We start from the raw sequence: 24,349 nt of genomic DNA on the forward strand, positions 1-24,349 counted from the left end.
TTATTTTATAGTCACAAAGCAGTCATAGATTTTCTCTTTTTTGGGGCATTTTTTTTAGCCCCTTATGTGTGGCATCTCCATCTCTACACGTGACCCCCGGTCTGGTCCATCATGGTAAATTGATGCTCAAAATGTGTTTTATGTAAGAAAATGCAGCTTGATGGAAGACTCAAAATGCCTGTCATGGGCAGCCCAATCTCCAGACCTGAACCCCATTGAAAACCTCTGGAATGTAATCAAGAGGATGATGGATAGTCACAAGCCATCACACAAAGAAGAACTGCTTACATTTTTGCCCCAGAAGCAGCGTGAAAGCCTGGTGGAAAGCTGCCAAGACGCATGAAAGCTGGGATTAAAAATCATGGTTATTCCACAAAATATTGATTTCTGAACTCTTCCTGAGTTAAACATTAGTATTGTTGTTTCTGAATGATTATGACCTTGTTTTCTTTGCATTATTTGAGGTCTCAAAGCACTGCTTGTTTGTTTTATTTTGACCATTTATCTTTGTCGGGAAAAAAAATACAAAATGTATTGCTTGGAAATTCAGAGACGTTGTCAGAAGTTTATAGAATAAAAGAACAATTTACATTTTACTCAAAAATATACCTATAAAGAGAAAAATCAGACAAACTGAACATTTTGCAGCGGTCTCTTAATTTTTGCCAGAGCTGTATGTTCATCGTGCTGTATGTATATCACACGTGAGTCAAGTGCCTTATTGTTTTCGGACGATTATCAGTCCATTTCTGTGTAGGGACCTGCAAGCAAAAAATATAATATAGTAATAAAAGTTGTAATAAGATTTGATTTTCTTTAGTATGCAGAAACTTTCACTTCTTAGATCAGCATTTTTTTTCTCCAGAGCTGTTCTTCCTGCATATATGTGTATAGGGATATGGAGGGCCGTTTTTGGTCACTTGGTCACTTTATTTAAAGGGCATTACTAGAGAACAACATTTTTTGACAACTAACGCTGACTCTCCCCCTATTCCTCAATATTTCTGTTACTCTTCTACTCATACTGTATGTCTGCTGAAAAAAAATGTCACATAAAGGAAAAGTAATTAGGTAAGAACGCCCACATGACAGCTCACATGTACCTTTGGAACAAGCTATGTAAACTCACTATTTAGGATCTGGAAGACAACAGCCCTAGTGCTGTGTGATTGATTTTTTTTCCCCTTAGGAGCAAAGTTAACAATTTGTTTTTCATGCAATAAGCGTGAGTTAGGTTCTGCGGCAGCGACTTCATATCCTAGGACTTGGAAGCTGTCGCTGTTTATTTTGGAGCTGAGGATGGAAGGAGTTCTCCCAGAATGTGCAGAATTATTTTTACATATTTTTGGCATTTACTGTCATTGTTCTATTCATGAAACTCTTCCTACCATGATTGCAGACGAGAATAGCAGCAGGAAGGGAACATTGGGATATGGAGGAAGTCAAAGGATAGCACATAAGGATAGAAATAAAAAACACAATGCTTTTTATTATTATTATTATTTTTTCCTCTCATTAGCTATTATCTGTCTATCTATTATCTACAGTGGGGCAAAAAAGTATTTAGTCAGTCAGCAATAGTGCAAGTTCCACCACTTAAAAAGATGAGAGGCGTCTGTAATTTACATCATAGGTAGACCTCAACTATGGGAGACAAACTGAGAAAAAAAAATCCAGAAAATCACATTGTCTGTTTTTTTATCATTTTTTTTGCATATTATGGTGGAAAATAAGTATTTGGTCAGAAACAAACAATCAAGATTTCTGGCTCTCACAGACCTGTAACTTCTTCTTTAAGAGTCTCCTCTTTCCTCCACTCATTACCTGTAGTAATGGCACCTGTTTAAACTTGTTATCAGTATAAAAAGACACCTGTGCACACCCTCAAACAGTCTGACTCCAAACTCCACTATGGTGAAGACCAAAGAGCTGTCAAAGGACACCAGAAACAAAATTGTAGCCCTGCACCAGGCTGGGAAGACTGAATCTGCAATAGCCAACCAGCTTGGAGTGAAGAAATCAACAGTGGGAGCAATAATTAGAAAATGGAAGACATACAAGACCACTGATAATCTCCCTCGATCTGGGGCTCCACGCAAAATCCCACCCTGTGGGGTCAGAATGATCACAAGAACGGTGAGCAAAAATCCCAGAACCACGCGGGGGGACCTAGTGAATGAACTGCAGAGAGCTGGGACCAATGTAACAAGGCCTACCATAAGTAACACACTACGCCACCATGGACTCAGATCCTGCAGTGCCAGACGTGTCCCGCTGCTTAAGCCAGTACATGTCCTGGCCCGTCTGAAGTTTGCTAGAGAGCATTTGGATGATCCAGAGGAGTTTTGGGAGAATGTCCTATGGTCTGATGAAACCAAACTGGAACTGTTTGGTAGAAACACAACTTGTCGTGTTTGGAGGAAAAAGAATACTGAGTTGCATCCATCAAACACCATACCTACTGTAAAGCATGGTGGTGGAAACATCATGCTTTGGGGCTGTTTCTCTGCAAAGGGGCCAGGACGACTGATCCGGGTACATGAAAGAATGAATGGGGCCATGTATCGTGAGATTTTGAGTGCAAACCTCCTTCCATCAGCAAGGGCATTGAAGATGAAACGTGACTGGGTCTTTCAACATGACAATGATCCAAAGCACACTGCCAGGGCAACGAAGGAGTGGCTTCGTAAGAAGCATTTCAAGGTCCTGGAGTGGCCTAGTCTCCAGATCTCAACCCTATAGAAAACCTTTGGAGGGAGTTGAAAGTCCGCGTTGCCAAGCAAAAAGCCCAAAACATCACTGCTCTAGAGGAGATCTGCATGGAGGAATGGGCTAACATACCAACAACAGTGTGTGGCAACCTTGTGAAGACTTACAGAAAACGTTTGACCTGTCATTGCCAACAAAGGATATATTACAAAGTATTGAGATGAAATTTTGTTTCTGACCAAATACTTATTTTCCACCATAATATGCAAATAAAATGTTAAAAAAACAGACAATGTGATTTTCTGGATTTTTTTTTCTCAGTTTGTCTCCCATAGTTGAGGTCTACCTATGATGTAAATTATAGACGCCTCTCATCTTTTTAAGTGGTGAAACTTGCACTATTGCTGACTGACTAAATACTTTTTTGCCCCACTGTATCTATCTATCTCTATTATCTGTCTATCTATCTATATATTATCTATCTGTTATCTTTCTATCTATTTATGTATGGAGCGCCCCCACGTGTAGGGCGATAACTTCCTGTCCAGGGAAGACTTGAGTTTGCATTCTCATCTGTTGCGGCACTGATCTGTGTTTCAGGTTTGGTCAAGTCATTAGGAACCTGGGTTCGAATGTCAGTTTTGGTAGTGGGTTCAATAGTAGAAATGATACACACTGTAGTAGTAGTGTTGGGACTCGTCAGTTCAGAAGTAGTCTTAGTCGGGGCAGCAGACGGCGCTACAGAGGGTTCACATCGCCTGACATTCCTAACGTATCAACCTTGTTCACTCCGGTGGCGGGTGTAGGTCACATGGTCCCCTCTGCACAAGTTCCGGTTATCATATCCATCGCGGGACTGGGCCTTCACGTTGTAGCTGGTAACAAAGACTTCAGTCGGCAGTCCCGGCTCCTGTATAAAGCCCCAACCCCTTTTCAAGTGAAAGGCTAATACTGTTCCTTGTTTTACCGAGCTCCTAGTACAGCGTTTGTTCTTAGGCTTTTGTTCCTCATGTGGAGCACTCGGTTCTGTTTCCTTCCGGTTTTTCCAATGTGAAATTAGGCATTGTTTGTATCGCTCCCAGGTGAGCACTGCGATATAGGAGCCCTCCTGTTTGGACCTGTCCAATCTAGTCTTCGGGGCGTCCCATTTGAAAATCACCCCCTCAGAGCTCACGTCTAGTGGTTCGCCCATAGATGTCGGCAACGGGGGCAGGATCCCGTCCATTGTGTCAAAGGCCGCCACAACGAGCTCGGCGGCGGGAGGTCGGTCACAGTCGGGACGGGGAGCGGTCACTGGAGCAGGAACGGTCGGTGGAGCAGGATCGTTTTCCGTACCTGCGTCGGATGTGATTCTACCAATGTCGATCTGCTCCACTGATGAGGACGCTGGAGTCTGCTGCTGCTTGGACCGCGGTTCTTCCGGTATGATCTTCCTGCACAGCTCCGACTTCCATTTCTTCACTGCTGTCGGCTCTGCCTTCAGGATTGGGTGGCTCGGTTCCTCCGCCAGCGGATCTAAGAGGTCCGGATCCTCCAGCAGCGGTGAGTTCAGGTCCGTCTCTAGTGGCTTGGGATGGTCCTGGGTCACTTTGTCGTCGTTCGGGCACCCGTTGGTCGCCATCTCCGCTCCGGGATCTTCGGCAGCACACACACGCTGCTCCTCCATTTTCTGGGGGTGGAGCTCCTTGGCTTCTGGGCACGTCATCATCTCGTAGCAGTAGTCGGAGGATGCGGTTGTCACTTTTGGCGCCGCTTTGGTAGTCTCCTCCCATGTTGGCATGCCCTTCTTCTTCTCCTGCGCTCCTCGTGGTGTGGCAATGGCGGCAGTTTTGGCGGGAATTTTGGCGGTAAATGGCAGTACACAGTCTTTGCAATAAATCCCAGTTCCAATACAGTTTTGACACAGTTCTTAGGCACACATGACCTGATTCTTCAGGCTTAAGTAGATCCTGTTCGTGACGCCAAGATTTTGGAGCTCCCCCACGTGTAGGGCAATGGGGTACTCGGCACCGGGTCCTTCTCGGTTCTGGGGATGTCACGGTGGCCTGACCCGGACTGTGGCCCTTAGAGGGGCGTCCAATTAAAGGTGTAGTTTGTCTAGTGTTCGTGACGTCACCTGTGGTATTCAGTCAGGGTGACCGACGCTGCTTAGGGGTCCGCTGGGGTGATGGAATGGCAGCTAGATGGTATACCTTCCCACAGGTGAAGTATGTCCCCAGGGCTTCCCAGATGTGTAGGTGGTAATGGTGGACAATGTAAGGCGCAGTGAATAACGAGGACACAAAGGGTGCAGTCTCTTTACCTTTACTGAGGGCTTCAGTGTCCACAGTCCAGAGTACTGATCACAGGGCAGGCAGAGTCCGGCTGGTCCGAAGGCAAATCCAGAGATCCCTTATCCAGGAGGAAATCAGTAGCCTTCCTACTAGCGCCTGTGTGTTGTAGTACCTCCCTGCTGAGCACCACGGGATAGTCCTCACAACCTTTGTAGATGTTCTTGATGTTATTTCTTCCTCTATGTCCCCCAGATGGTATGGATAGGACAACCCGTATGACTGGGTAGGCCTGGGGCTTGTTTATAGGGACCCTAGAGATGCCTCGACCCCCACAATTTGCCTCCGTGTCTTCTTAGGTATTAAGGTCGGGCAGCCAACTTGGAATTGACTGTCCTGCCAGTCTTTGAAGCAATGCGTAGAGAGGCTGCCTCAGAAGGAGGCAGCCTTCATCAGGACAGAACTCCTTCTGGTGTTGTCTCCTTGTGCTGTGACTTTGGTTCTCACTCTCTACGACACAATTCCTTTCTTGTCCTTTCTTAGGATGCTGCCGCACGTGGGGCAGGCGCAGCTCCGTGTCTTTCTATCTCGTGCTAGGCCTCTGTCAGGATCCCACCCCTGAACAGGGACCATCTGTCTGCAGCTCAGATGTTCCTCCTTTCCCCCTGTCTGCCTGACAGGTGTTGCCTGGGCAAAGCCCAGTCAGCTTCTCTCTGCCTTTCTATCCAAACCACCAGTTTTACCCTTCTGTGAGGAGTGCCCTACTAGATAGGAGCATGGCTCCCCCTGGTGGTCTGGAGTATGAAGTGTGTGTGATGCCGTGATACCTGGTAAGGTGAACTCCTTTAGTGCCATCAGACGTACTATCACTCGCCCTGCTGGGAGAGCGACATTACTGCAGTAGCCAGGACTCTGGGGCGCTGCATGTACACTGCTCAAAAAAATAAAGGGAACACTTAAATAACAGAATATAACTCCAAGTAAATCAAACTTCTGTGAAATCAAACTGTCCACTTAGGAAGCAACACTGTTTGACAATCAATTTCACATGCTATTGTGCAAATGGAATAGACAACAGGTGGGAAATTATTGGCAATTATCAAGACACACTCAGTAAAGGAGTGGTTCTGCAGATGGGGACCACAGACCACATCTCAGTACTAATGCTTTCTGGCTGATGTTTTGGTCACTTTTGAATGTTGGTTGTGCTTTCACACTCATGGTAGCATGAGACGGACTCTACAACACACACAAGTGGCTCAGGCAGTACAGCTCATCCAGGATGGCACATCAATGCGAGCTGTGGCAAGAAGGTTTCCTGTGCCAGCATAGTGTCCAGAGGCTGGAGGCGCTACCAGGAGACAGGCCAGTACACCAGGAAACGTGGAGGGGGCTGTAGGAGGGCAACAACCCAGCAGCAGGTCCGCTACCTCAGCCTTTGTGCAAGGAGGAACAGGAGGAGCACTGCCAGAGCCCTGCAAAATGACCTCCGCAAGGCCACAAATGTGCATGTGTCTGCACAAACGGTTAGAAATCAACTCCATGAGGATGGTCTGAGTGCCCGACATCCACAGGTGGGGGTTGTGCTCACAGTCCAACACCGTGCAGGATGCTTGGCATTTGCCACAGAACACCAAGATTGGCAAATTCACCACTGGCACCCTGCGCTCTTCACAGATGAAAGCAGGTTCACACTGAGCACATGTGACAGTCATGACAGAGTCTGAAATGCCATGGAGAGCGATCTGCTGCTTGCAACTTCCTTCAGCATGACCGGTTTGGCAGTGGGTCAGTAGTGGTGTGGGGTGGCATTTCTTTGGAGGGCCGCACAGCCCTCCATGTGCTCGCCAGAAGTAGCCTGACTGCCATTAGGTACCGAGATGAGATCCTCAGACCCCTTGTGAGACCATATCCTGGTGCGGTTGGCCCTTGGTTCCTCCTAATGCAGGACAATGCCAGACCTCATGTGGCTGGAGTGTGTCAGCTGTTCCTGTAAGATGAAGGCATTGAAGCTATGGACTGGCTCACCCATTCCCCAGACCTGAATCCGATTGAACCCATCTGGGACATCATGTCTCACTCCATCCACCAACATCACATTGCACCACAGACTTCCAGGAGTTGGCGGATGCTTTAGTCCAGGTCTGGGAGGAGATCCCTCAGGAGACCATCTGCCACCTCATCAGGAGCATGACCAGGCATTGTAGGGAGATCATACAGGCACATGGAGGCCACACACACTACTGAGCATCATTTCCTTGTTTGAGGCATTTCCACTGAAGTTGGATCAGCCTGTAACTTCATTTTCCACTTTGATTTTGAGCATCATTCCAACTCCAGACCTCCATGGGATATTAGATGTGATTTACGTTGATCATTTTTAGGTTTTATTGTTCTCAACCCATTCCACTATGTAATGAATAAAGATTTACAACTGGAATATTTCATTCCGTGATATCTAGGATGTGGAATTTAGTGTTCCCTTTACTTTTTTGAGCAGTGTATCTATCTATCTATCTATCTATCTAATATCTATTATCTACAGTTGTGCTCAAAAGTTTACATACCCCAGCAGAATTTTTGCTTTCTTGGCCTTTTTTTTCAGAGAATATGAATGACAACATGGTTAGTGGCTGGGTGAAGCCATTTATTGTCAAACTACTGAGTTTTCTCTCTTTAAATCATAATGACAACCCAAAACATCCAAATGACCCTGATCAAAAGTTCACATACCCTGGTGATTTTGGCCTGATAACATGCACAGAAGTTGACACAAATTGGTTTGAATGGCTACTAAAAGTAACATCCTCACCTGTGACCTGTTTGCTTGTAATCAGAGTGTATGACTAAAAGCTGAGTGACTGAGATCTAGACAGACTCTTGCATCTTTCATCCAGCCACTGATGTTTCTGGATTGTGAGTCATGGGGAAAGCAAAAGAATTGTCAACGGATCTATGGGAAAAGGTAGTTGAACTGTATAAAACAGGAAAGGGATACAAAAAGATATCCATGGAATTGATAATGCCAGTCAGCAGTGTTCAAACTTTTATTAACAAATGGAATATCTTCTGGGGCGCTGTAAAAACAAAACCACGGTCAGGTAGACCAACAAAAATGTTGTCCACATCTGCCAGGAAAATTGTTCGGGATGCAAGGAAAAGCTAACAAATAACATCAGCTGAAGTAGAGGACTCTCTGAAATCTAATGTCTCAAAATGCACAATAAGGAGGCACTTGAAGAAATATGGGCTGCATGGTCAAGTCGCTAGAAGAAAGCCATTACTGCGCAAATGCTACAAAGTATCTCACCTAAACTATGTAAAACAGCACAGAGACAAGCATCAAAACTTCTGGAACAGAGTAATTTGAAGTGATGAGACCAAAATTGAACTTTTTGGCAACAACCATAAACGTTACATTTGGTGAGAGGTCAACAAGGCCTGTGATGAAAGGAACACCATTCCTACTGCAAAGCACGGAGGTGGATCACTGATGTTTTGGGGATGTGTGAGCTACAAAGGCACAGGAAACTTGGTCAAAGTTGAAATAAAGATGAATGCAGCACATTATCAGCAAATACTGGAGGCAAATTTGCAATCATCAGCATGGAAGCTGCGTATGGGACGTCCTTGGACGTTCCAACATAACAACGATCCAAAACACAAGGCCAAGTCGACCTGTCATTGGCTACAGCAGGACAATGTGAAGGTTCTGGAGTGGCCATCTCAGTCTCTTGACCTCAATATCCTTGAGCCACTCTGGGGAGATCTCAAGCACGCAGTTCATGCTAGCCAGCCCAGGAATTTACAGGGGCCGGAGGCTTTTTGCCAAAAAGAGTGGGCAGCTTTACCATCTGAGAAAATATAGAACCTCATCCACAACTACCACAAAAGACTTCAAGCTGTCATTGATGTTAGAGGGGGCAATACACAGTATTAAGAAATGGGGTATGTGAACTTTTGATTAGGGTCATTTGGATGTTTTGGGTTGTCATTATGATTTAAAAATCTATTAGTCTATATATCTATTATCTGTCACATATCTATCTATCTAGCTACCTATTATCTATCTATGTAAGTTAAAAAAAGAGTTGAGGCAGCACACCATGTCAAAGTTGCAAAGTGCTGTTTAATAGCCCATGTGGCAACATTTTGGTCCTAGGTGTGGACCTTTCTTAAGCTTATCATCTATTATTATCATCTATTTAAAAATGGGAAAAATAACCAGCAGTCCAACAGTTACCAAAAGTAAATGAACATTATTCAGCCCATGTGGCGTGGCGACGTTTTGAATCTAGTAATCCTTTCTCAAGCCTATTTTTTCCATTTTTATATACTCTACCAAATGTCAGATGTTTTGTACGGTAGATCTTGCATCGATCTTGTATAACTTTTTAAGTATGCTGTTTCAATTTCTATTTATCTATCTAGCTATCTATCATCTATCTATCTATCTATTATCTATCTATCTATTATCTATATACTGTATCTATATATTATCTATCTATCTTATCTTTCCATCTCCATCTATCTTGGATGGTGGAGGGTTGCAGCATTTTTCTCTTTAGTTGGCATATCCTTACCTGAGAGCACGAGGCTGTTGAGGTAGATATTCTATCATAGTAAGCTGTGTTGCTACCATGAATGGAGCCAAAACCTGTAGAAGATACGGAGGGCACTTGTAATTTTATTGCTCCCATTTTAGCAAAAGTTAATAGGGTAAAAGTTTTTAGAAATATTGCAAAAGACTAAATAATATTGACCACCTCTGCTTGTATTTTACCCTCAATTTAGTTGTTAGACTCTAGACCTGGATCACAACACCGCCGACTGTGGAGTATGGGGAAAATGAGGTGATAGTAGTGACTGACTAGCCTTTTATGGAGATCGTGGGCCCAGAATCCTCAAAAGCATTAACAGAACCTGAAAAGTCCTGGTCGGATTTGAACCCAGAACCTTATAACAACAATGACCATCATGCTGATGTATCACTTACTTTGTTTTACTGGTACAGGGTCAGGTGTGTATGCAAAGTTATGTTCTCCCAGACTGCCTCTATCCATGTTCTTCAGATTGTTTCCGCTCTCGGGGGTTTTCCTAGTAAAGAGGAAGGTAGTTATTCAATCAAGGTGTAGACTTCCCTGGAACCTTCCATTTAGCATGAGTCTTTACTAGGACATTCTGTGTAACACACACATGTTCACCAGGACATTCCGCAAAAAACACAGATGAAACCAGAAGTTTCCATACATTATATATAAAGACACATCTGCAAGTTTTTCTCAGTATCTGACATGAAATCAGAAAAAACCTTTTCCGTTTTAGGTCAATTAGGATTACCATAATTATTAATATTTGCCAAATGCCAGAATAATGAGGGAGAGAGAATGTTTTTAATATTTTTATTACTTACTGCAAAGTCAAAAGTTTACATCCATTTCATTAGTATAAACTGTTATCCAAGGGGTAACATTGCGTAGAGTGACATGTTAAGCATGCCAAGATGAGGCGACTTAAAGCCACAATGCTCCTCTGGGAAATATGCAAATTGTCTCTTCAGAGAGGAAGAGGACTAGAACTCTAGTGCCACCTGACCATCATGCTTGGTCTGGGGGAAAATGTGTGTAAATGGGTTAGTAACTGGCTTAGTGATAGAAAGCAGAGGGTGGTTATAAATGGTATAGTCTCTAACTGGGTCGCTGTGACCAGTGGGGTACCGCAGGGGTCGGTATTGGGACCTGTTCTCTTCAACATATTCATTAATGATCTGGTAGAAGGTTTACACAGTAAAATATCGATATTTGCAGATGATACAAAACTATGTAAAGCAGTTAATACAAAAGAAGATAGTATTCTGCTACAGATGGATCTGGATAAGTTGGAAACTTGGGCTGAAAGGTGGCAGATGAGGTTTAACAATGATAAATGTAAGGTTATACACATGGGAAGAAGGAATCAATATCACCATTACACACTGAATGGGAAACCACTGGGTAAATCTGACAGGGAGAAGGACTTGGGGATCCTAGTTAATGATAAACTTACCTGGAGCAGCCAGTGCCAGGCAGCAGCTGCCAAGGCAAACAGGATCATGGGGTGCATTAAAAGAGGTCTGGATACACATGATGAGAGCATTATACTGCCTCTGTACAAATCCCTAGTTAGACCGCACATGGAGTACTGTGTCCAGTTTTGGGCACCGGTGCTCAGGAAGGATATAATGGAACTAGAGAGAGTACAAAGGAGGGCAACAAAATTAATAAAGGGGATGGGAGAACTACAATACCCAGATAGATTAGCGAAATTAGGATTATTTAGTCTAGAAAAAAGACGACTGAGGGGCGATCTAATAACCATGTATAAGTATATAAGGGGACAATACAAATATCTCGCTGAGGATCTGTTTATACCAAGGAAGGTGACGGGCACAAGGGGGCATTCTTTGCGTCTGGAGGAGAGAAGGTTTTTCCACCAACATAGAAGAGGATTCTTTACTGTTAGGGCAGTGAGAATCTGGAATTGCTTGCCTGAGGAGGTGGTGATGGCGAACTCAGTCGAGGGGTTCAAGAGAGGCCTGGATGTCTTCCTGGAGCAGAACAATATTGTATCATACAATTATTAGGTTCTGTAGAAGGACGTAGATCTGGGGATTTATTATGATGGAATATAGGCTGAACTGGATGGACAAATGTCTTTTTTCGGCCTTACTAACTATTTTACTATGTTACTATGTATGTTACCTATAGGAAGTAGCAATCCTAGAAGTCAATGTCGACTCTTTAACAAGCCTTGTCACTAGTGATGAGCGAGTGTACTCGGCACTCAGAGACCACCCGAGCATGCTCGGAAAACCTGAGTATCTTGGGTGTGCTCGTATATTATGTTTGAGTCGCCGCAGATGCATGATTTGCGGCTGCTAGACAGCCTAAATACATCTGAGGATTCCTTTACAAACAGGCAACCCTCACATGTATTCAGGCTGTCTAGCAGCCACAAATCATGCAGCTGCGGCGACTCAAACGTAATCTCCAAGCATGCCCAAAATACTTGGAGACCACCTGAGCTTGCTCGGTAAACCCAAGTACCGAGTACACTCGCTCATCCCTACTTGTCACATGGCTTAGGATAAAAGCCAAAACCAGAATCTCAATTTGCAAACACTGTGTTTCAGGGTACTGCCCATCATCAGTGCAAAGTGTGAGATCTGGTTTGGCTGTGTGAGAAGCATCTGGCTGGTATCTTGTTATGACCTGGTGGTTAGGAGCACCCGGAATGACCTGATAGTTAAACCTCATACAGGACGAGCTCTGGGATGTGGGAACTCTGCTGACCGCAAGCCCTAATCCTATCACACACACTAGAAATAGCCGTGGAGCGCTCCTGACCAGACCTAGGCGCCTCGTCACAGCCTAAGAACTATCTAGCCCTAGAGATGGAAAATAAAGCCTACCTTGCCTCAGAGAAATTCCCCAAAGGTAAAGGAAGCCCCCCACATATATTGACTGTGAGTAAAGATGAAAGTCACAAACGCAGAAATGAAACAGGTTTCAGCAAAGGGAGGCCAGACTTACTAAATAGACAGAGGATAGGAAAGGTAACTTTGCGATCAGCACAAAAACCTACAAAAGACCACGCAGAGTGTGCAAAAAAGACCTCCGCACCGACTCACGGTGCAGAGGGGCCACTCTGCATTCCAGAGCTTCCAGCTAGCAAGACAAAATCATGATAACCAGCTGGACAAGAAAACAGTGAACAAATAATGACTATCAGGAACTTAGCTTCTGCAGGAGAAGGCAGGTCACCAGAGAGATCCAGGAGCGAACTGAACAAATGCAAAAACATTGACAGCTGGCATGGAGTAACGATCTGAGAGGAGTTAAATAGAGCAGCCAACCAAAGGATAAACCACGTCACCTGTGTAAGGAACCTCAGAAGCCGCAGCTTCACTCATAGCCACCAGAGGGAGCCCATAGACAGAACTCGCCGAAGTACCATTCACGACCACAGGAGGGAGTTCGACAACAGAATTCACAACAGTATCTAGGTGTAACGTTTCTCCTTGCGGAGAGTGACATAGTAACATAGTAACATAGTAACATAGTTAGTAAGGCCGAAAAAAGACATTTGTCCATCCAGTTCAGCCTATATTCCATCATAATAAATACCCAGATCTACGTCCTTCTACAGAACCTAATAATTGTATGATACAATATTGTTCTGCTCCAGGAAGACATCCAGGCCTCTCTTGAACCCCTCGACTGAGTTCGCCATCACCACCTCCTCAGGCAAGCAATTCCAGATTCTCACTGCCCTAACAGTAAAGAATCCTCTTCTATGTTGGTGGAAAAACCTTCTCTCCTCCAGACGCAAAGAATGCCCCCTTGTGCCCGTCACCTTCCTTGGTATAAACAGATCCTCAGCGAGATATTTGTATTGTCCCCTTATATACTTATACATGGTTATTAGATCGCCCCTCAGTCGTCTTTTTTCTAGACTAAATAATCCTAATTTCGCTAATCTATCTGGGTATTGTAGTTCTCCCATCCCCTTTATTAATTTTGTTGCCCTCCTTTGTACTCTCTCTAGTTCCATTATATCCTTCCTGAGCACCGGTGCCCAAAACTGGACACAGTACTCCATGTGCGGTCTAACTAGGGATTTGTACAGAGGCAGTATAATGCTCTCATCATGTGTATCCAGACCTCTTTTAATGCACCCCATGATCCTGTTTGCCTTGGCAGCTGCTGCCTGGCACTGGCTGCACCAGGTAAGTTTATCATTAACTAGGATCCCCAAGTCCTTCTCCCTGTCAGATTTACCCAGTGGTTTCCCGTTCAGTGTGTAATGGTGATATTGATTCCCTCTTCCCATGTGTATAACCTTACATTTATCATTGTTAAACCTCATCTGCCACCTTTCAGCCCAAGTTTCCAACTTATCCAGATCCATCTGTAGCAGAATACTATCTTCTCTTGTATTAACTGCTTTACATAGTTTTGTATCATCTGCAAATATCGATATTTTACTGTGTAAACCTTCTACCAGATCATTAATGAATATGTTGAAGAGAACAGGTCCCAATACTGACCCCTGCGGTACCCCACTGGTCACAGCGACCCAGTTAGAGACTATACCATTTATAACCACCCTCTGCTTTCTATCACTAAGCCAGTTACTAACCCATTTACACACATTTTCCCCCAGACCAAGCATTCTCATTTTGTGTACCAACCTCTTGTGCGGCATGGTATCAAACGCTTTGGAAAAATCGAGATATACCACGTCCAATGACTCACCGTGGTCCAGTCTATAGCTTACCTCTTCATAAAAACTGATTAGATTGGTTTGACAGGAGCGATTTCTCATAAACCCATGCTGATATGGAGTTAAACAGTTATTCTCATTGAGATAATCCAGAATAACATCCCTCAGAAACCCTTCAAATATTTTACCAACAATAGAGGTTAGACTTACTGGCCTATAATTTCCAGGTTCACTTTTAGAGCCCTTTTTGAATATTGGCACCACATTTGCTATGCGCCAGTCCTGCGGAACAGACCCTGTCGCTATAGAGTCACTAAAAATAAGAAATAATGGTTTATCTATTACATTACTTAGTTCTCTTAGTACTCGTGGGTGTATGCCATCCGGACCCGGAGATTTATCTATTTTAATCTTATTTAGCCGGTTTCGCACCTCTTCTTGGGTTAGATTGGTGACCCTTAATATAGGGTTTTCATTGTTTCTTGGGATTTCACCTAGCATTTCATTTTCCACCGTGAATACCGTGGAGAAGAAGGTGTTTAATATGTTAGCTTTTTCCTCGTCATCTACAACCATTCTTTCCTCACTATTTTTTAAGGGGCCTACATTTTCAGTTTTTATTCTTTTACTATTGATATAGTTGAAGAACAGTTTGGGATTAGTTTTACTCTCCTTAGCAATGTGCTTCTCTGTTTCCTTTTTGGCAGCTTTAATTAGTTTTTTAGATAAAGTATTTTTCTCCCTATAGTTTTTTAGAGCTTCAATGGTGCCATCCTGCTTTAGTAGTGCAAATGCTTTCTTTTTACTGTTAATTGCCTGTCTTACTTCTTTGTTTAGCCACATTGGGTTTTTCCTATTTCTAGTCCTTTTATTCCCACAAGGTATAAACCGCTTACACTGCCTATTTAGGATGTTCTTAAACATTTCCCATTTATTATCTGTATTCTCATTTCTGAGGATATTGTCCCAGTCTACCAGATTAAGGGCATCTCTAAGCTGTTCAAACTTTGCCTTCCTAAAGTTCAATGTTTTTGTGACTCCCTGACAAGTCCCCCTAGTGAAAGACAGGTGAAACTGCACAATATTGTGGTCGCTATTTCCTAAATGCCCAACCACCTGCAGATTTGTTATTCTGTCAGGTCTATTAGATAGTATTAGGTCTAAAAGTGCTGCTCCTCTGGTTGGATTCTGCACCAATTGTGAAAGATAATTTTTCTTGGTTATTAGCAGAAACCTGTTGCCTTTATGGGTTTCACAGGTTTCTGTTTCCCAGTTAATATCCGGGTAGTTAAAGTCCCCCATAACCAGGACCTCATTATGGGTTGCAGCTTCATCTATCTGCTTTAGAAGTAGACTTTCCATGCTTTCTGTTATATTTGGGGGTTTGTAACAGACCCCAATGAGAATTTTGTTACCATTTTTCCCTCCATGAATTTCAACCCATATGGACTCGACATCCTCATTCCCTTCGCTAATATCCTCCCTTAAAGTGGACTTTAGACAAGACTTTACATAGAGACAAACCCCTCCTCCTCTCCGATTTTTACGATCCTTTCTAAACAGACTGTAACCCTGTAAGTTAACTGCCCAGTCATAGCTTTCATCTAACCATGTCTCGGTTATTCCCACTATGTCAAAGTTACCTGTAGATATTTCTGCTTCTAGTTCTTCCATCTTGTTTGTCAGGCTTCTGGCGTTTGCGAGCATGCAGTTTAGAGGATTTTGTTTTGTTCCAATCTCCTCACTGTGGATTGTTTTAGAAATGTTCTTACCTCCCTTCTGAGTATGTTTTCCTGGGTCGTCTTTGTTCGAGTCTAATGTTTTTCTTCCCGTCCCCTCTTCTTCTAGTTTAACGCCCTCCTGATGAGTGTAGCGAGTCTTCTGGCGAATGTGTGTTTCCCAGGTTTGTTGAGGTGTAGTCCGTCTCTGGCGAGGAGTCCATCATACCAGTAATTCACACCGTGGTCCAGGAATCCAAATCCTTGTTGTCTGCACCATCGTCTTAGCCAGTTGTTTGCATCAAGGATCCTGTTCCATCTCCTGGTGCCATGCCCGTCTACTGGAAGGATAGAAGAAAAAACTACCTGTGCATCCAGTTCCTTTACTTTCTTCCCCAACTCCTTGCAGATTGTCGGTAGGTCCTTCCTTGCCGTGTCATTGGTGCCAACATGTATCAGAAGAAATGGGTGGACGTCCTTGGAGCTGAAGAGCTTTGGTATCCTATCGGTCACATCCTTGATCATCGCACCTGGAAGGCAGCATACTTCTCTTGCAGTTATGTCCGGTCTGCAGATGGCTGCTTCGGTGCCTCTCAGTAGTGAGTCTCCCACCACCACCACTCTTCGTTGCTTCTTGGCTGTACTTTTTGCTGTCACTTGTTGCTGTGTGCCCTTTTCTTTTTTGCTTGCTGGTATTGCTTCATTCTTAGGTGTGCCATCTTCATCCTCTACAAAGATTTGATATCGGTTCTTCAGTTGTGTGGTTGGTGATTTCTCCATGGTCTTCTTGCTTCTTTTGGTCACATGCTTCCACTCATCTGCTTTTGGAGGTTCTCTGACACTTTTTGCACCTTCTGTGACCAGTAGAGATGCTTCTGTTCTGTCTAGAAAGTCTTCATTCTCTTTGATGAGTTTCAAAGTTGCTATTCTTTCTTCCAGACCCCGCACCTTTTCTTCTAAAAGGGCCACTAGTCTACACTTCTGACAGGTGAAATTGGATTCTTCTTCTGGTCGATCTGTGAACATGTAGCACATGCTGCAGCTCACCATGTAGGTTGTCACATCTGCCATGTTGCTCCTAGATCCTGCTGACTTGCTGTGTGTTTTCCTTCTTGTGTAATCTACTCAGCCAAGCTCTCTTGCAATAATGTCCTACAGGCAAAAATTCGCGCGCCGTAAGTGATGCTTTCGAAGCAGCTGGTCCCGGCTGTACCCAACGATCTTCTAGCTTAGGGAGACTTCGCTTCTCCCAGAAGGCACCTGGAATATGCAAATTAGCCTCCTGAAGCTTGAATCCCTGGTTTGGTGATGCTTTCGAAGCAGCTGGTCCCGGCTGTACCCAACGATCTTCTAGCTTAGGGAGACTTCGCTTCTCCCAGAAGGCACCTGGAATATGCAAATTAGCCTCCTGAAGCTTGAATCCCTGGTTTGGTGATGCTTTCGAAGCAGCTGGTCCCGGCTGTACCCAACGATCTTCTAGCTTAGGGAGACTTCGCTTCTCCCAAAAGGCACCTGGAATATGCAAATTAGCCTCCTGAAGCTTGAATCCCTGGTTTGGTGATGCTTTCGAAGCAGCTGGTCCCGGCTGTACCCAACGATCTTCTAGCTTAGGGAGACTTCGCTTCTCCCAGAAGGCACCTGGAATATGCAAATTAGCCTCCTGAAGCTTGAATCCCTGGTTTGGTGATGCTTTCGAAGCAGCTGGTCCCGGCTGTACCCAACGATCTTCTAGCTTAGGGAGACTTCGCTTCTCCCAGAAGGCACCTGGAATATGCAAATTAGCCTCCTGAAGCTTGAATCCCTGGTTTCATGTTACATCATATCACAAGGCTCATTAAAGGGTTGACATTGACTTCTAGGATTGCTACTTTCTTTAAGTGGCACTAGAGTTCTAGTTCTCTTCCTCTCTAAAGAGACAATTTGCTTATTTCCCAGAGGAGCATTGTGGCTTTAAGTCTCCTCATCTCAGCATGCTTAGCATGTCACTCTCCACAAGGAAAACTTTACCCCTTGGATACCGGTCAGAGGCCTCTCACACAGCCAAACTAGATCTCACACTTTGAACTGATGAGGGGCAGTACCCTGAAAACACAGTGACTGCAAATTGAGATTCTGGTTTTGGATGTTATCCTATGTCATGTAACAAGGCTCGTTAAAGGGTTGACATTGACTTCAAGGATTGTTACTTCCTATAGATGACACTAAAGTTCTAGTCCTTTTCCTCTCTGAGGAGACAGTTTGCATTAGTATAAACTGAATGACTTCAGTCAGACGTTTGGGACAGCCTTCCACAAGCTTCTCATAATAGTTGGTTGGAATTTGGGCCCATTCCTCCTGACAAAACTGGTGTAACTGATCCAGGTTTGTAGGTCGCCTTGCTCACATCGGCCTTTTCAGCTTTGTCCATACATTTTGAATAGGATTGAGATTAGGCCTTTGTGATGGCCGCTCCAAAACATTGACTTTGTTATCTTTAATCCACTTATTTTGGCAGTATGCTTCTGGTCATTGTCCATTTGGAAGACTCATTTCCACTCAAACTTTAACTTCCTGGCTGATGTCTTGAGATGTTGCTTCAGTATTGCAACATGATCTTCTTTTCTCATGATACCATCTATTTTGTGAAGTGCTCCAGTGCCTCCAGCAGAAAAACAGCCCTACAACATGAGGCAGCCACTCCCATGTTTCACAGTTGGGATGGTGTTGGAGCGCCCCCAAGGGCGGCGGGGTACTCGGTACCGGGTCCTTCAGTTCTCAAGGGGGATGTCACGGTGGCTGACCCAGTCCGTGGCCCTCGGGAGGTCCATTGTAAATGGGGGAAAGGTCTTTAAAGGTAAAGTGTTCGTGACGCCACCTGTGGTATTCGGTCAGGGTGACCGACGCTGCTGTAAGGGGTCCGCTGGGGTGATGTTATGGCAGCTAGATGGTATACCTTCCCACAGGTGAAGTGTATCCCCAGTGTGTAGATGGTGGATGGTGAAAGGCGCAGTGAAGAACGAGGACACAAGGTTGCAGTCTCTTTACCTTTTCACTGAAGGCTTCAGCATCCACAGTCCAGAGCACCAGACCACAGGGCAGGCAGAGTCCGGCTGGTCCGAAGGCAAATCCAGAGTCCCCTTATCCAGGTGGAAATCAGTAGCCTTTCTCTAGCACCTGGGTGTTGTAGTACCTTACTGCTGAGCCTCTCATAAGGTCCTCACAACTGTTGTAGATGTTCTAGATGTTATGTCTCTTTCTCTGTCCCCTTGATGGTAAGTATAGGACAAACCCGTATGACTGGTGGCCTGAGGCTTTTTACAAGGACTCTAGCACGCCCCGGCCCCCACAAGTTGCCACCGTGCCTCCTGGGTATAGGGCGGATCAGTAACTTGGAATTAGCTGTCCTGCCGGTCTCTGGAGCAAGGCATAGAGACCGTTGCTCCCTCGGTGTTCCGGCTACCGGATCCTGCTACTCAGAAGGAGGCAGCCTTTGCAGGGCAGAACTCCTTCTGGTTTCCTCTCCTTTTGCTATTCGTGTCTCTTTCTAAGGATGCTGCCGCACGTCGGGTAGGCGCAACTCTACAGCTTTCTGTCAAGGCCTCTGACAGGATCCCACCCCTGTCAGGGACCACTCTGTCTGCAGCTATTCGATGTTCCTCCTTCCTCTCTGTGGGAGAGCGAACGAGTCAGCACTCAGGAGGGGCGCTGACTCGTTCGCTCTCCCACTTCACCACCAAAGTTGGCCTGCACGGCCACGATTCTACACACTGTGCTGCTCCATCCTGACATTAGCCCTGCTACAATATAGATAAGTATTGCCCTGATTTTCACCGCTGGGCTCACCCTTACTAATCTTTGCCTTACAGCTGGATGACTACACTAAGCTTCCTACACTTCAGGGTCCCCGTCTTCCCTGTTTAATTTATACTACCTTTACAGAGTATCCCATTACTCCAACACGGACCGCAGCCCATGCTGGGCACCTAAATCTTATCAGATTTCGTACTACCTCTACAGAGTATTCTACTACTTCAGTACAGTCCACATCCCATGCGGTGCACCTAAATCCAATCAACTTTTGTATATTGTCTTACAAGGCTCTATTAGGACGTACTTTTCATAATATCGCTTCTCCCGGATGGGAACATACAGCATACGATTGTTGATACACTATTTCTATGCGACATTGTGATCAAGGCCACGTCGTGGCTGAAACGTCTCAATTGCTTGTCTCTCATCACCTATAAACTTTTTCACCTAAAGCAAATTATTCCTTGTCAAGAGTGCAGTGATTACTGATTTTCAGAATTGTTTAAAGGTATAGTAATCTTAGTGTATGTAAACTTTTGACTTTGCAATAAGTATTAACCCCTTTCTGCCAGCTGACGGACTAGTACGTCAGCTGGCAGAACCCCCGCTTTGAGGTGGGCTCCGGCGGTGAGCCCACCTCAAAGCCGCGACGTGTCAGCTGTTTTGTACAGCTGACATGTGCGCGCAATGAGCGCGAGCAGAATCATGATCCGCCCGCGCCCATTAAATAGTTAAAGGGACACTGTCACCTGAATTTGGAGGGAACAATCTTCAGCCATGGAGGCTGGGTTTTTGGGTGTTTGATTCACCCTTTCCTTACCGGTGGCTGCATGCTGGCTGCAATATTGGATTGAAGTTCATTCTCTGTCCTCCGTAGTACATGCCTGCACAAGGCAATCTTGCCTTGCGCAGGCGTGTACTATGGAGGACAGAGAATGAACTTCAATCCAATATTGCAGCCAGCATGCAGCCAGCGGGTAAGGAAAGGGTGAATCAAAAACCCCAAAACCCCGCCTCCATGGCTGAAGATTGTTCCCTCCAAATTCAGGTGACAGTGTCCCTTTAAATGTTGCTGTCAAACGCTGCCAGCGGCATTTGTCTAGCGCTCCTGGCCGGAAGTGCTCGCACCGCTGACCCCGTCACATGATCGGGGGTCATCGGTGCATTGCCATAACAACCAGAGGTCTCCTTGAGACCGCTATGGTTGTTGATGGCCGATTGTTTTGAGCGCCACCCTGTGGTCGGCGTTCAAACAACCCTGCATTTCTGCTACATAGAGGTGATCTGTGCTTCACCTCTATGTAGCAGAGGCGATCGTGCAGTGCATGCAGAAGCATGCCAAAATTAAAAAAAAAAGTGTTTAAAAATATAAAAAAAATAAAAAATATATAAAAGTTCAAATCACCCCCCTTTCACCCCAAAATAAAACAATTAAAAAAAAAAAATCAAACCTACACATATTTGGTATCACCGCGTTCAGAATCGCCCGATCTATCAATAAAAACAAAGGATTAACCTGATCGCCAAATGGCGTAGTGAGAAAGAAATCGAAACGCCAAAATTACGTTTGTTTTTTTGATCGCCGCAACATTGCATTAAAATGCAATAATGGGCGATCAAAAGAACGTATCTGCACCAAAATGGCATCATTAAAAACGCCAGCTTGGCATGCAAAATATAAGCCCTCACCCGACTCCAGATCACGAAAATTGGAGACGCTACGGGTATCGGAAAATGGCACAATTTTTTTTTTTAGCAACCTTTGGAATTTTTTTTTACCACTTAGATAAAAGAGAACCTAGACATGTTTGGTGTCTATGAACTCGTAATGACCTGGAGACTCATAATGGCAGGTTAGTTTTAGCATTTGGTGAACCTAGCAAAAAAGCCAAACAAAAAACAAGTGTGAGATTGCACTTTTTTTGCAATTTCATCGCACTTGGAATTTTTGTCCCGTTTTCTGTTACAAGGCATGGTAAAACCAATGGTATCGTTCAAAAGTGCATCTCGTCCCACAAAAAATAAGCCCTCACATGGCCAAATTGACAGAAAAATAAAAAAGTTATAGCTCTGGGAAGGAGGGGAGCGAAAAATGAAAAAACGAAAAAAGCTCCGGGGGTGAAGGGGTTAAAAATGCCTTAAAACATTCTCTCTCTCATTATTCTGGCATTTGGCAAATATTAATAATTATGGTAATCTTAGCTGACCTAAAACGGGAACGGTTTAATTTTATTTCATGTCAGATATTGAAGAAAAACATGAAGATGTGTCTTTTTATATAGTGTATGTAAAATTCTAATTTCAACTGTATCTTTACCAGAGCATTCTACACAATATTTCCATAGAACATTCCATATAACACATTTCTTTATCAGAATATTCTTTGTAAAACACAGCTTCATTACATGACTTAACTTCTGTCCAGACAATTCCATATAACACCCATGACTAGTACATTCTACAATATGGAACACTTCACTGGTACATTCCATATAACACACATCTTCACAGAACATTCCATATATTATTTCCATAGAACATTGTATACAACCCTCATTTTCACCAGAACATTCTGTATAATATTTCCATATAACACACTTCTTTGCAACAATATTCTTTTTAAACAGTTTCATTTAATGACTTAATCCATTTCCAGAACATTCCGTATAACACACATGACTAGAACATTCATTAATATATAACACTTCACTAGGACATTCAGTATAACCTGCAAATTTACCAGAACATTCCCTATAACACACATGTTCACTATTACATTCTGTATAACACACATCTTCACAGAACATTTTATACATTATTTCCATAGAACATTCCACATCCTCATCAGAACATTCTGTACAATATTTCAATAGAACATTCCACATCCTCGTCAAACCATTCTGTACAATATTTCCATAGAACATTCCACATCCTCGTCAGACCATTCTGTACAATATTTCCATAGAACATTCCACATCCTCACCAGAACATTCTATACATTATTTCCATAGAACATTCCACATCCTCATTAGAACATTCTATACATTATTTCCGTAGAACATTCCACATCCTCATCAGAACATTCTGTACAATATTTCCATAGAACATTCCACATCCTTGTCAGACCATTCTGTACAATATTTCCATAGAACATTCCACATCCTCACCAGAACATCCTATACATTATTTCCATAGAACATTCCACATCCTCATCAGAACATTATATACATTATTTCCATAGAACATTCCACATCCTCATCAGAACATTCTATACATTATTTCCATAGAACATTCCACATCCTCATCGGAACATTCTTTACATTATTTCCATAGAACATTATGTGGCACCCCTAGGGGTATTTGCCACAAAAATAGTTACTGACACTAAATACAAGTACTAAGATAGCAAAACTGCACTACCACCTCCGGCCAGAAGGGGGAGCTCCAGAGACTCCCCTTGATCCATTCTGGTCTGAGAGAAGAACTGGCAGTTGGGCTAAGGAGCTGAAAGTGAGAGGTCATACAGCTGAATTTCTAACAGCCCTGTGACTGATTCCAGGCCTAAATCACTGGCCTGAGGAGAAAAGGGACAGAGAAAAAGGACATTGTGAGAACCGGGTAGCATTAATCACTACCCAGAACAGGCGCAAAGACGGATACCGGATCAGTGGCTGTATTCATTATATATAATACAGCAACCGGAAAAACGTGAGGTGATATCAGCTTCACTAGGGCCGGACGCAGCAACAGACACAGAGTTCAGCGGTACTCCCAGAGGGGGTAAGCCGATAAAAGGACTTGGGTTGCCCGTCGAACTAGGACCCGGAGGGGACAGATTGGGCCGGCAGCCAGTTCACATACAGCAGCAGGGCCAAACAGAAATTGCGTACAATAAGAGGCGAAGACCCCGGCAGGGTCAAAGTAACTCAGAGTTCCCATACAGATTCCGGTGACAGGACTGGTTGTAAATCCCTTTATGTTGAAGTAAACTGGTTAAACGTTTCAGTGCCTCAGTCTTTCATTTGGACAATAGCCATCTATCCAGGATCGGGATCATCACCGCTGGGAGAACCTGCTGCTGATCAAGTAAGTGCCTGCCCCCTCACGATACCCCTTACACTGTGCATTGCCTGAGGCCACAGCACCGGGTCAAGCCACCCGTGACATCCCGCTTAAGAGACAGACCCCATTGGTCCGGTGCTGGGTACCCCGGTCTCTCGGGCGTCACAATTGGCGTCACAAACAGGATTCAGCCAGCCCGTATACCGGGTATTGTGTGCCGTGATTGGAGCCCAAAACTGTGAAAACTTGGATGAAAAATCTTGAAAATTGACTTTATTAAAGAAAATTCCATTTCCCATTAAAAACTATTGAAAGTGACTTTTCCCCATTGGTTATAATGGAGTAAAGATGGCCGCCATCACCTCATAACCGTTAGGCACGAGACTGTTAATTGAGCTACGCCATTACCTGAGCCCCAGTCTGACTGAAAAACTTCAGAATCCACCATTACAGAGCGCGCGGCGGGCAGGAGCAGCAGGGGGCGTGTCATTGTGGGCGGCACCAAGCTGAGCGCTCTGACGTCAGAGCAAGGGGAAA

The 24,349-nt window shown here is 44.2% G+C and overlaps 1 protein-coding gene across 6 annotated transcripts in view; it reads right to left on the reverse strand.

The window, feature by feature from the left end:
- Positions 1-473: 473 nt before the first annotated feature.
- Positions 474-24,349, reverse strand: part of IGSF5 (immunoglobulin superfamily member 5) — a 104,986-nt gene continuing 81,110 nt past the window's right edge. For 3 of the 6 annotated variants that reach the window (XR_011319752.1, XR_011319751.1, XR_011319750.1), the window contains 3 exons: positions 9,929-10,076; positions 9,563-9,672; positions 474-761 (listed from right to left, as the gene is read on the reverse strand). Coding sequence is in view for 3 of the 6 variants with exons in the window: in XM_069760720.1 (XP_069616821.1) it covers positions 699-761; positions 9,563-9,636; positions 9,976-10,076 (238 nt within the window). In the remaining 3 variants the exon portion in view is untranslated. The remainder of the gene's footprint in view (positions 762-9,562; positions 9,673-9,928; positions 10,077-24,349) is intronic. The other 3 variants (XM_069760720.1, XM_069760722.1, XM_069760721.1) reach the window with 1 other exon arrangement.

The sequence above is a fragment of the Ranitomeya imitator genome, chromosome 3, assembly GCF_032444005.1.
Source record: "Ranitomeya imitator isolate aRanImi1 chromosome 3, aRanImi1.pri, whole genome shotgun sequence".
Lineage (NCBI taxonomy): Eukaryota > Metazoa > Chordata > Amphibia > Anura > Dendrobatidae > Ranitomeya > Ranitomeya imitator.